Source organism: Calypte anna, chromosome 2 (genome assembly GCF_003957555.1).
Source record: "Calypte anna isolate BGI_N300 chromosome 2, bCalAnn1_v1.p, whole genome shotgun sequence".
NCBI lineage: Eukaryota > Metazoa > Chordata > Aves > Apodiformes > Trochilidae > Calypte > Calypte anna.
The window spans coordinates 137,621,938-137,636,104 of NC_044245.1; the positions used below are offsets into that span (position 1 = coordinate 137,621,938).

At 39.7% G+C, this 14,167-nt stretch overlaps 1 protein-coding gene across 2 annotated transcripts in view; it reads right to left on the reverse strand.

The window, feature by feature from the left end:
- The window catches only part of TNFRSF11B (TNF receptor superfamily member 11b), a 98,851-nt gene that overhangs the window by 7,790 nt on the left and 76,894 nt on the right, over positions 1 to 14,167 (reverse strand). Inside the window, exons 1-2 of one of the 2 annotated variants that reach the window (XM_030446378.1) lie at positions 8,710 to 8,757; positions 8,176 to 8,295 (exon numbers count right to left, since the gene is read on the reverse strand). In XM_030446378.1, the coding sequence (XP_030302238.1) occupies positions 8,176 to 8,205 (30 nt within the window). In that variant the 5' untranslated portion in view covers positions 8,206 to 8,295; positions 8,710 to 8,757. Of the gene's footprint in view, positions 1 to 8,175; positions 8,296 to 8,709; positions 8,758 to 14,167 lie in introns of those variants that run through there. The other variant, XM_030446380.1, reaches the window with a different exon arrangement.

The window sequence follows — 14,167 nt, forward strand, 5'->3', positions numbered from 1 at the left end:
CATTTTCAGTAATGTATTTTCCTCTTTTCCAATGCAATTGTCCCCAAAGTGCAAGTGGAATTAACACTCTGTATTCAATTCCTAAAGAGGCTTCATCTGAGGGCCTCACTTCTGCCACAAAATAGCACTTCTTAAGTGATGATAATCTTAATAAACTTGGAAAGGACATTTTAATTATACATGTACTGTGACACAAGTCACAGCACTTGCATCATGTAATATTAGGTGTCTAAATTAGAAGTCTTACTGCTTAAGAAAATATTCTTTAGTGCATTCTCAATTTGCCTATGAATCCACCTTAATACAGCTGTACTCAAGCTGAAGAATTAAATGAGCACAGAATGGATTTTCCCACTGCCTCTTACAGTTACCCTTGACTGACCCCTGTAACTTGTCCAATCTGTGGTTTCTACAGGTGGAGAGACCACTTTTTCTTGTGGTCTCAATGCTCAATCTCTTCCATTGTGAGAAATTCCTTATTAATAATTGAAGTTTGATGTACCGCCCCATTCTTCTTGTATGACTGGATCTGTTTCATGTGATCTATTTAACAAGAGGGTGCAGCACGTTTTTAGTAGTGAATGGCTTTCCATTGATGAAAAATAGACCCACCCTTGGCAAATCTACAGCTAGTCCTCTAGTAAAAAGGAAATACTGGTAATTGTTGATGGGAATAGTCACATTTTCTGCTGGTTTTTATTCAGTAACAGACAATATAGTACCTCAGAGTCCAAGCATTCCATGGGCACACACATTCCCTCTTTAGAACATAGCAGCCTGCAACATGTGGCACAGATGCTACAAAGACATGCATCAATCCACATTTCCTGCAGATGTCTGTGGAAACCCAAGACAATATAGAATGCAGATGAAAATCTGCACTGTGAATATGATTACAAAAAGGAATCAGCCATGCAGGCACACAGAAACACCAGTTTTCCTTCTCTGCAATGCATGGCTCACAACAAATCCCAGGCTGTCACTACAGCGTAACCTGCTCCTTTGGGCTCTGCCACTGCCCCTGGTGACACATTTTCAGGTGCTGAATGGTTGGGTGGACAATTTCATGACAGTTCATCTCCTCGCTGCAACATGCCACAGCAACAGCATTTTCTCCATTTCCCTTACTCAGTTATTTGCACTGGAAATCATTTATGAGACAAGTGAGAAGTCTTGCTGTAGGGGATGATGCAGGATTAAAAATATTTCTAATTTAGTATTCAGGGTGTGAGAGCACTGGCTTTTGAGGCATTCACTTCCCGAAGAAGCTACATATTTATGAAGCAAGCCAAAAAAAATTGAAAAGAAATCAACATGATTCGAGATGAAATATTTTAAAATTTCAGAAAAAAATACCTGTGAGAGAACTTGTCAAGTTTTGCATTTGAAAGTATCCATAGCTATGAACTCCTGATGGCAACCAGAATGGCAACTATTAATTTAAATCAGCATAACCAATAAAAATAGTAATAGGATTAATAAATCAGCATCACTAAAAAGACAGTCAGTCTTTGTGTTTAATTTTTAATTTGTGTTCTTAAAAGAAAAGCACACCAAGTCTTCCCTTCTTTCCCAGAAACACACATTAGGTAGCCACAGAAATGCATTCATCTGTGGCTGAGCCATAAGTATCTTGGATCCAACTATTTCATGTAGTAAACAATTATGACAAAAGACTTTTCAGTCACACTAAAGCTATAAATGCGATCAGTGTCTCAGTATTTTACCAGACCATTTTATACATAATTTTCAACATAGAGCTAGGTTACCATTACTATTACTATTTGGCTACTATGACCCTATTAAGCACAGTGAGCTGTGCAATTCACTGCCACAGAACATTGTCAACCATTGTGTTAAAAATATTACTTGACATAGTAATAGAGGAAATCAATAAAGGGCTATTAAGTATAAACATCACCTCTACATCAGAAAATCCCAAATCACAGACTGTTTGTGTCTGGAGGAGAATCATGAAAAAAAAATTATCACTATTTTTCTGCCATTTTCTTCCATCTTCTCTACACATCAGTCATTAGCCCCTTCCATAGATGCATATGGGGTTTTTTAGGGCACTTTTTCTTGACTGCTGTCCTCTTAGACCCAGTACAGCCATTTGTATGTTAAGTTCTATACTCCAGTTCTCAATACCTCATGTCTTCACTCGAGTACTATAGGTCCCTTAATAATATTTAAGAGAACAGACCTACAAGATGGTCTTCTATGCAGATCGAAGACACCTAGCACAAGTGAATAGTCTGAATTTTAATATGCAGCCTGAAAATCACAAGTTATCTTTGAACCTACGTCAAGTGCCAAAATTAAGGCTATTTTTCAGAAGTTCTGCAAAAATGCTAGAAGAAATTCTATAAGGTAATTAAGTATAACTTTTACTAGTTTTACTGCAGCAAATTAGCACAACCAGAATAAAAAGACTCTTCTTGTCCCTCAGCTAACGGAACAAGATAGAGGAGAATGTCACAAAATTGTCCTTTGTCCTGCCTAAGACCCACTGAATTTGTGCTTACATTAGCAAGTTGGATCACCTGTTATAGCAGATTTTTAGAGCAAAACAGATGGTGCTGAGCACCTGACATCCACATTATGCATGATTCAGGAAGGGTATTCTGGACTAACTTCAGTCTGTTCTCACGGACTAAGCATGCATAGTAGTTATAGTGCATCTGGTGTGTCTCTGGAGTCCATCTCTGGATTTACTTTCTTCAATTCAGATTTTGTAAATCAAATTTGAGCACTCCAAGTCTGCTCTGATGTGCAAACTAAAATACACTAAATAGGGATGATCAGGAAAGGCCATTCAAAGGCATGTTCCTAAATCAAATAAAATGGTAATTAAATGCATTTTATATAATTTCTGATGTGTCCTACCAATCTATGATATTAAAAACTTGGTAGCAGTTTCTCAGGCACATAAATCCTCTTATTGACCTGAATGCCCATACTTAAAGGTGAGCTCTGTACCAAACATTTGAAATTCTGCTGTACACAACAGCACTATGTGAGCATATGAAAATGCCATGGTCAGAACTTGCTAGTTCTGAACACTGGTCTTCCCCAAAGCTTCACAGAAAACCGGGTTTCTCTGATAGTCATGATGACACTGTCCTGTTTTGCTCTCACTGGAGAAGAAGGCACGTTACAGTTTGAAATGAGAAAGAAACTACAAGTTTGATCAGTTTACTGGAATCAGAAGTACGGCCAATGAGCACGTTAACTCTTTAACCCTTATGAAATTAAAGTGGAGTCTATCAGTACTACACTTGGCCAAAGTTATGGATTTGTCATTCAGAAGACTGCATAAAATTCTGTTCATCCTTGTTTAGGAAAGGTTAATTCAGCCTGGAAGAGGTACAGAGAAGGTTTAGATGGAAATGGAGAAATTCATCTTTAAGAGGATCTTGACTTGTTCAATAGCTTGGCAAGTCAGAACAGTAACTGTAGATTTGGTTTAGATAGATAGTGAACACACAAAGAGAGAATTTTCTCCATTAAAGGATAATGTTGGCAGATGAAAAGGGGATTCTGTCTCTAGAGGAAGTTTGGGAACAGCCCTTTACTGAGAAACAGGTGCAAGAAACCCAAGTAGTTTAAATATAGCTCTCAGTGCATTTCTGAAAGCAAATACACCATTTGGTTTCCTGGAAGGGATGGGGAACAGTCTGAAAAGATTGAGGCAGTTTCTTTTGATTTTAAATCCTAAGCAAATCCTTTGTATCCCAACACCAATGTAAGCAAATGATACTAAATATCTTGTTTATCTCAACAAATAAACTGTTGGTCTGATTCAGAGCACACTCAATTACAAACAGTTTTCCTGAAGGCAGTGAAATGAAAGGCTTACTTTTAAATAATGCGTCCTAAAGGCTGCAGGTTTTTTTGTTCTATGAGCATGAAATGCAATCAATAACAAAGTAATTGCAACAAAAGAAAACCAAGCCGAAATCTAGTATCATTAACCACATCTATCAATCTATTCTGGTGAATTCAGTTCTAGTGTCATGGTCTCTGCTCTGAAAGGACTGAAAAACTTGAGTCCTCATCCACCTCCCAGGGCAAAGTCCAGGGTACCTCTCAGGATGGCTGTCTCTCTGTGAATTGTAAATACTGAAATACAAAACTAGGGTAAGTCAGTTTCATGTAAGTAAATCAGAGAACTGATTCAAAACTCTTTACCAAGGTTAAAAAGCAATACTTTGATTGTGTCACTCAACACATTAGGCCTAAAGCTATACTCTTCTATGCCATCTTTATGCCAGCATACACAATGTTGACATAAAAGACCTGTGCAGTCCATTTATTTGAGGCTTTAGAAGATGCTTTTGAAAGAGAAGTAATGTGATTGTAAAATTTAATTTCATATCTTGGCCATGAAAAAAGTACATGCCCTTTTCTTTCATCTTTAAATGTAAAGGCAAAGAGCTGCTTTCTTTTTCTTGTTGAATTAAAATCAACTGGAAGACAAAGCCCATAAAGCAAAAATCCTTCAAGCATCATCCCCTTAAATCACTGCCTTGTGAGAGAAAAGAAAGTGGCTTTTCAGCATATGAAAATATTATTATACAGCTTGGCTTTGTGGTTTTGGGTTGTAGACCAAAGAAGAATGTTTAATTTGCTGAGAAAGATAGATCTGTTTCTGCTTTTCATTCCATAACTATTCTGAAGCATATTTTCCTGCATGATAAATAATCCTTTAAGGCATCTGTCAGATTGCTCCTAGTGTTTGCATTGGGTTCAAAGTAAAACCTCACAACTCTCCAACTTTGCTTTCTACAGAAAGTATTTGGACAAAACTAAGGCAGGAGGCCTTCATTTACCCTCAGCCCTTAGGCAGAATGCCTCACTGAAAACATGCCAGGACCCCAGAGAAATTCCAGTGGCAAAATAGAGCACTGACTGATATTAATGAGGTCCTCCTAATCAACTGATAAAAACAGCATCTCTTGATCCCATACACAACAGTGTCATGATGGATCAGACCCACAGCAATCTTCTGCAAATAACCATTTGAAGGTATTTGTCATCTAGGTAAAAATTACTCTCATCCATATGGGAGATACTTGACTCTCATGCTTCTCACCTCGCTGCTCTAAGCCATGCCAGAACCAAATTTAAAAGCTTTGGGCCAAGCAGTACTGCTTACCCCATCAGCTGCTGCAGGGTCACCTAGAACACAGCCCAGATAAAGCACCTTTTGCCAGATTGCAGACGAGCATCAAGAACATAATGAAATTTAAAATGGAGAAATTTTTGCTGGTTTGAGTTTAGTTTATAAACTTGTTTCACCATTCTACCAACTACTTCAATGCAATCCACTCACTTTTGATAGAACAGGGCCTAGTTTTGTATGGAAGATGGTTTACAAAGCGGAAGATTCTCTTTTACACAGAGAATATAAGTAATGACTCTCCACTGCCTTAATTTCTCTGTCATCAAAGTAATACAACAACAATTCAAATCTCATGGAAGCTTTGTAGGACACCATTACCTGTCATTCACAATGCAAATTATTTAAACTATTGTTTTATTTTCAGTGTTAGGAAAGCAACATTCAGTTGAAGAACAGTTTTGTATCTTATCAAAGAATGGCTACATTTAAAGTCTATGTTTGCAGAGTTAGCTCTGCTTCGAAGCTGGTGGAAGAAGAAAGCAAGAAAAACTAACTAGCTGCTCACCATAAGATGTGTCTTACCCTTAACTCATATTTTGGAGCATTATACACCAGACTGCCGGTACGATTTTGAGATAAGCCAAACCTGGGACATTACCACCATGACTACAGTCTGTCTGATCACTGAACAGAATTACTAACAACTGATCATCTACCTAGAGAAACAGTATGTCCCGTATTATGTGCAAACAGGTGTTGTTCTCCAGGAAGACTACTGGAGTAGTAAATCTTGCAGCATAAAAGTTAAATAGAGAGGGGAAAAAATTAAAGGTTATGTAAGAGTTGAACAGTGGATGATATTTAAATTGTGGCAATATCTTTTAAAAAATTCTTCTGGTAACCTTGGTGTTTTATTTTTAACCAACACACACGCAGACAGACAGAAAGAAAGTCAGACAGAAAGATAACTCCTACCCTCGCGGGCTGCAAAGCCACTGCTGCCTACACACAGCAAACCCAACAGGCCAGCCAGAAAAAGCATGTCACATGTGCCCAGAGATCCAAAATAGAGAAAGGTCAAGTTTAAGGGTCAAGATAGTTACGTGACAAGTAATGAGATACAGCTCTGGGGAATTTCTTTCCATTCAGTCCGGTTTCATAATGCTTCTCTGTTTGTAAGGAGTTTAAGTGTTCCAGCAAGGAACATGTACATGCATACACCACAACAGGTATTCTTTCCAAAACCTTAGTGAAGAGCCCAAGGCTGAAACTACTTTTTGTCCCAAGAGTCTTTTTTAGGTTGATGTCTCCAAAGCAAGTTCAAGGTATGCCAGCCAAACACACACAACCTTGAACTGCTGTTGCTTCTTACAAGTGTTCTTATAAAAGTGATACTACAACTACTTTTTTGACCTCTAGAACATCTGACAGTACTCAAACATCATAATAAAATCAAATTGCTTTTACGTAATAATAATAATAATGATATTTGAATAATGAAGCTCTCTGGTATGTACTTTTGCCACTATTTCAACTCCAAGACTCATCTGCCAGAGGATTACAGTGAATTTCACTAAATGCTATTACTTTATGGGAGAACATGAACAGGCACATTACATTTAATCTAAATCAAAATCCTGATGTGATTATTTTATGATGAAGAGAGATAAGAAGCCAAGCGATGACAGGCTCTTGCTGAAATTCCCAGATTAACTTCCTGTGCTTTCATATAGACAAAGAAGAAACATCATTCATGAGATGAAAAATTGTCCTGCATTTCAGTTTGCTGACCGCAAGCCTGACAATTTTTGCTTCCCTTGCACCATTAATTACTTTGGTTTGTTTCTCAAAAAGCTCTTTCAGAAAGTTGCACAGAGAGTAATAAACATGCATTACTCATCAGATCCTGGAAATCTCGTTGCATTTACAAAAAACTTTCAAAATAAATGGAACTCAGTTCTAATGCTCTGCCACAACATTAATGCCACTGTACTCCTCATAATAAACAAGGAACAAGTTACTGTGCAGGCATGCATAACAGCATGCTCTGAATATTACTTTTTAATGTATTTCTTTAAATGTTTTCTTATCAAAAAGATGAATAGTCTCCAAATAGATAATACATGGTATCTGTCTGCATGCACATTTTAATTAATCTGACATAATATACAATTCCATATGGCTAAATGGATTAAGTGACATTTTGAAAGATTTACTGCACTGCTAACATCTCTAAATTTGTATCTGGGAGTATCTTGCTAAATCACCAAGTAAACAAAAACTCACTAAATCTGGAGTTTCTACCGAATTTAATAACGCAACCTATTTTGTAAAAGCTGCCGACACAGCAACTAATACATCACTTTCTTGCACATGAAGCCGAATTTTCTAAGCCAAAACAAGTACCACATGCTTGTGATTTTTTCTGGAGTATACAGTGGTTTTCCTGGATAAGAAAGTCAGCCCAGTATCTGAGGTAGTGACCAGTGCCACTGCACCAGAGATTAGAGATAGGCAGGGATGGAGCTTTAGTAAATCAAAACCAAACATCCTAGCATACAGTTTCTAAATTAATTCCTAGATACAGTGTTTTGTGTCAGCCTGGTATGGTGAATTCCTACAAAAGCAGAGATGAAGACAGCAGCAAAGGAAAAAGAAAAGCAAATCATGCCTCTACCTTAAGAGTGGGATGAAAATCCCTGCTGACCCCCTGGAGCTGGATGTGTCCCTTCCACTCCAAACCTCACAAGGGAAGCTTGGAGTGATGAAACGAAAAGGGTTTACCAAGAAAATGGAGAGAAGGAAAAAAAACCCAAAAGCAAAACAAAACAAAAACCAAACAAAAGCCCTCAACCAACAAACCAAACTACACCCCCCCCCAAAAAAAAAGAACAAAAACAAAATCAAAGAACTAAACAACAACAAAAAAACCCTAAGAAAAAACAAAACCAAAAGCACAACCAGAAGAAAAGTTGTATGTCTTTGCAGCTTGATGTCTGAGGCTGTAATGCATCTTAAAGCCTATCTACCTCTCTGAAGAGACTTACCACAAGTGTGCAGCACAGGAACTTGTTCATTGTGGTCGGTGGAAGAAACCTCAGCAAGCTGGGAAATCAGGCAGAGAGTCAGCTCCCGCTCCAGCCTCCTAGCAGCCTGCTCACATCCCCCTACATTAAAGACACGATATATATATAGTCCCGGTGTAACAGGAAGCTTTGGCTCAGCTTTGATCACTCATTCCCTACCATGACCAAACTTTTCTCTCGCGCACACTCTCTCTCCCCCTCTTTTCTTTTTTTAAGGAACCTGTAAAACTTGATGACTTAATGGAACCCTTGGAGTGCTGTAACCACAGACTGGAAAATGGAGGAGGGAGTGTCAGGGGCTGGAGAAGGGAGGGTTTAATTGGGCTCTGGCCGGCTGGCTCTACACCCCCCCCCCCCCCTCCTCTGCGCTGCTGGCTTGGAGGGAGCGATGTTCCCTGGAGGGAGCGGTGTGCCTTGGGGGCAGCAGTGTGCCTTGGGGGGAGCGATGTGCCCCGGAGGGAAGGGCAGCAGCTCCCTCCGGAGCCCCGAGCTCACAGGAGGCAGGGGGTTACAAATGTCCGCTGGAGGCCGAGCCGCCGGGGCCTTGGGGCAGTGCAGCCGCCTGAGCAGACGGGAGCTGCCATTTCCCCGGGAAGGAAAAAGACTCCTTTCGGCCCGGCTCCCCTGGGGTTTCCAGGAGCGGGGCTGGCTGGGAGACAAAGGCCCGGGAAGGGAAGGAGGATCCCTGCCGGTTTCCCTTGCCTTCTGAGTCAGGAATGTGAGGAATGACCCCCCCCTGCCCCCACCAAGGCAGAGCAGCTGCGTGACATGGCGAGTGTCCATCTGCCTGGGCTGCCCGCCGGCCAACATCTGTCCTGAGGGGCTTTGCGAGGAGAAGAGACTTGCAGGAATGATATAGGGCTTTTCCACGTGGGGTTGTGATTTTCCAGTGATACTCGGTGTCTGGAAAAAAGAAGGCTTAGGGTTTTCAATAAGCCCTTGTCCACAGGAGAGACTCCACTCAGGGGCCCATTCTTTCTTTCCCCACTTGCCATACGGCGCTTTTAGTTGGAAAAGGATATTTTTCTAAAGCCCTAAGGATCAAATCCTACTGGTCTTGTCTCCTGGGGTTTCTCCCCTGGAATCCCTGTGAGTGCCAGGAACAGAGCTGAGCACTGCTGCCCAAGCAAAGCTAGAGAAAGGATTTCATTTTCCAACCTGCAGATACTCAGAAAGTGAATATGGGAGGCTGAGGGATCCTGGGGTAGAAGCCAAACCCAGATGTGCCTCCAGTTTTCACAGATGGTTTTCTCTCCTTTTACACTTGCCAGACCAAAACCTCAGCTCTGTTTATTCCAGCTCTTGAGCATTTGAAATCTGGGGCCTGCGTTGGCTCTGGGTTGTGCAGTTTTACCCCTTTGAGCAACAAAGCTGTGAGGGATTGGCAAGAGGATGAAGTGGAAAAAACCTATATATTGTTTCACAAAAATTCAAATACACTAAGTCAGGAAACCAGCGTCTTCAAGGACAGCCTCATGCATTCCTCTGTACACATCTGTAACCATTTGAACATCATTTGGTATAATGTAAGATTTAAACAGATGCTGATTACATTTGTCAATAAAAATTCAAGACACTCGAATTTGCGATGAATTCTTTGTAAAAAGCATTGTGCAAAACAGCACAGAAACTACCACCTGAGAGGAAGTATTGCTGTCACCTGTTGAGTAGTGGTTACCACACAGTTACTCTTGGACCTTGAATGGATGCTGTAACTCTTCCTGTAATCTTTTCAGAGTCTTTTAGTACTTTAGCATCTAATCCTAGATATATTTATGAACATACTGATCAAATAAAGGAACAGTAGTGCCAGTAACTACGATCTATGTCTATATTTCTACATTTTTGTTGTGGGGTAGGAGGAAGGACTATTTTTGAAATGTCTGTCTTCAACCACGTAAGGGTAGCTGTGTATGAGAACAGTATTGTCCATTTAAAGACCAACGTAAAGTATCACCCAGAACACTACAGAGGTTCCATCAGCAGAAGCTATTTAAGCCAAACCAATTTGATTCCCTCAAAGGCCAAGAGGTGGATATGGCTATGTGTCTCTTGGAACAGCAAACTCCGGTGTCAGCTCAGAGGTCCCTGGGAGTTGGGTGAGACTGATTGCTTACTGCTCAGATACACTAACAAGAAAAACAGCAAACCTATAGCAAGCTCTCCCTGGTTAATTGAACAGTGTAACTAAAATTCAGGGAGCTTTAGATTGGGCTGTGTCTTCTCATTGCTTGTGCCAGCCATAAATACACAACAGCTGGTTCTGTAGAGAGACAATAATGTAGCTCATAAGCCTGTTTTATAGTTTAATGTGTGTAGAAAATATTGTTCGTATCAGATTTTTCTAGAGATTGAAATATTTTTATGCTGTGAAACAGACCAGAAAGCAAATTAAATAACCATTAAAATTCTTCAACTGATAATGTGGCTTTGGTTAAGTAGCACCTTCTTCAACACATCTGCTGACCTGTCCAAAAAAGATGTTTTTCTTCCATAAAAAAAAAACAAAACAAAAACCTGACATAGGTTAATGACAAGGAAACATTCTCTTTTTTTCAGAACAGTGGAAGGAGGCCAAGGTATATCTGTTTCACTGAAGACAGCAGGTTTGAACAGATGCTAAGAAGACCATCATTTTAATGATACACAAACGTGAAAGCTTCAGCTATCTAATCTCACTGGAGTCTGTGGAACTGGCAGTGGATGTTAGGAGGAAACTATATAGTTGTACTTAGCATGTTTGATCTGGAAATCACAAGTAGACAATAAATACAGGATCCCACACTGTCATTTTTAGTGTCACTTTTCAGAGAAGAACTGCACTTTAACAAGGTTTAAACTGCAGTTTGAATGTTTTCTCAAGTGCTTTACAGTGTTGCCACTTTGCCTTTGGGAATTAGTTAAGATGTGCTTTGCAGAGCATAGAATCATAGGACAAGGCAGTAAACCCTGTAATAAACACTTGCCCATGCTACAACCAAGCTGTTCTCAGCAGTGTTTAAAGAACCATGTTTGTGACTGCATGCCATAACAGGGAAGGGACATGGACTGCAATTGTTTTTTAGAAGTTTAGTCCCTTTAATTACTCATTATTCATAACATAGCTTACAAGATGTAATAGGAAATACAACTAAAAATAAATTGGATTTCTTCTTTTACTAACAAACCTAAAGTGTTGATTATAGGCATTAAGTAGTCTGCTCTATGTTATAGAAAATGTTATATATATATATATATATATATATACTATGTTATAATGTTTTAAAAATCATTATTTAGAAGTGAGGCAGAAACAGCCCTTCTTTTAACACAAATGGCTCATTGCAACTTGTAACAGTAGATAAAACTGGAGGAAAAGGGCCACTTTCACTGGGCAGATCAAAAGGTACTGATAGTACTGATACCACATTGCTTTCAATCTGTAATGACGTGCTTTGGGTAGGACATCAGCTTATTGATTCAGTTGTAGACATATTTCCAGACAGGTATTTATCTTTCCCTGTTTTTTATCCTCACTATTTGTATTGCTGTCCTGGATGTTATGATTGTTATAAATCTATTTTTGTTCCCATGCATCATTATAATCACCAGGTCTATAAATGGCTTTGCTCTTTCAGTCTGTCTGCTATCTGGAAAAACTCACAAGTTCAGACCAGAGAGTTGGTGCTGGCAGGTGAACGCTGCGTGGCTGAGTCATCCCAGTATATCAGTGTGATGTTTATTGAGCCTGAGCAACAAACAGTGGGAAGACTGTGGCTTCAAGCTTGGGACTCCAAGCTGACCACACGTTGCCTTTAGAGAACACTCAGAGCTTCATCATTAACAGATTTCTGTCAAACTAAAGGGATGAGGGATCTCAAAAAGATCAGTTGTCTCTGAAGAAAACATATTCGTAGCTGCAACACTGGAACAATCTGGCATTCTACCATGCTGTTTACAGCAGTCCCTTAGAAATTATTCTCTCTGTTTAAATTGTAAAAGGTGATGATTTGAACAATCCTGGGAAATCTTTGAAAATGGAGGCTTAAGGAAACTTGATAAACTGTGGACAGTTTAGTTGTTCAAGGTAGCAGAAAGTCTGTTCCAGATTTTGCCAGAGTAGGTGAAAAAAATTTTCTCATATAACTCAGAAACCCTGGGGAAAAGTTCTCATGCCAACATACACTGAAGGTATTGAACTAATAATGTTGTCAAAAGAAAATTTCTACCTAAGCAGTTACCTTTGAATTAACTGTGCAACTTGTTTGATCCTGTAAATGGTTTTGCCTCATTCTTTTGATTGAGACCTTGGCTCATTTTGTAAATCTGAGGCAGATACAGCGTGCTAATATACCAAAATAAAAACCTCACTTGTCAGACTATGTATTCAGAGAAGGAAAGATGGAGCTTGTCCTAACAGAACTGAACTTGATTTGGATTATAGGATTTGAAGGCTGCAATGGTGGAACTGAAAAATTAGAGTCACAGAGTATATATGAAGTTACCAGCCATAAACCATCAAATACAAACATCTCATGCAGCTTCAAAGTGAGGAAAGCAATATATTCTTCACTGTTTGGGAGCCATATATTCTTAGCTGTTTGGGTTTGCCTACCTAGGGAATAAAGTCAGTTTCTGACTCCGAAAAGTGCTGGTTCTCTATGTAGATACCCTTAGCTCGCAGATAACGTTATCTGCTGTTTAGCTACCTTTCAAAGTGAGTTCATGCAACATCACTCAACTGGATTTGTTGATTTTTAGCAACCTGAACCAAGCAGAGCCATATTCCTAGCTTACAGATGGCAATAGTTGAGAGTAAGTTCTCTACCATGGTGGCCACCAAACTGCTGCACTGTAAGTATACATCTCAGCCCACATCACTGTCCCTCCAACCTACAGGCAAACAACCTCAAACATAAGGGATGCTGGAGGGCTAGGAGCTGAGAAATTTTGGTTTCATTTAGTCATTCCTGCATTGGCTTCTCTGGCCTTGAATTTCTTCCTAACTCTCTCTGTGGAATCAGGAGGCTTCTTGGCAACGATTCAGACTCTTCAAGTAAGCAGAAAACTTTAAGGTCTTCTGAAAAATTCAGTTGTAAACCCCAACCATTCGATAAGAAGGTGTTCATTGTTTCCAGAATCAACATTTCCAGTTAATACCAGTACTCCAAAAGGGACAGCACATACTTTACCGAAAGCTACGGAAACTGGAACTGAAACAAGACAAGCTTTAGTCAGTAAGATTTTATGGCTAACAGGTTTTTCTTTTTTGTCTCTACTAATTTGCTTGCTACTCTGTAATTGAAGGTCACTGGTTAAGGAAAATGGTCCTGTTAGCTCATGAGGAGCGACTGTAATTTCACTGCTTTCAGTCTGACTTCATTGTGTATATTTGGGTGGTATTAACATAGCACCAATTTTCCCTCCTTCTGGTTTTCCACATACGCAGTGCTGTCAGGCCAGCAATGATAGTGTGTTCAGCCTTCAATGAATTTTGCATAGACATCTGAGGTTTTTTATTACATGGTTGGAATTTAAATCTCCCAGACACTGGGTTGATTCAACTGTGAACCCCTAGTTGGCTTCTGCAGCTTGATGGACAGCTTGTGTCATTTACATCCAAATGGTTTCACCACCTGCACATTGCAGGGCTCTCCCCTTCCAATCAGAAAAGCAGTTAAAGGCAGCTATCATCTGTGAGAAGAAGCTGGCTGCTCCTTGGCACAGGACCTTGGCTACTTCTTCTGGCAGTAAACCTCTACAGTACAGCAGGGACTTTAAATACTGAGGAATCTGAAACACAGGTGAGATAAGAGACTGGGACTCCAGGTGTAGACTTCATTGAGGTTAGACAGAAAAGGCACTGTGATAGTGTTCTGACTTTTAAAGAAATCAAGCAGAGTAAGAGTACTGGGGATAAATGCAGTATTTTCCATATGCAGATATCAAGCAATCTGTATGTCAGACCAGTGAA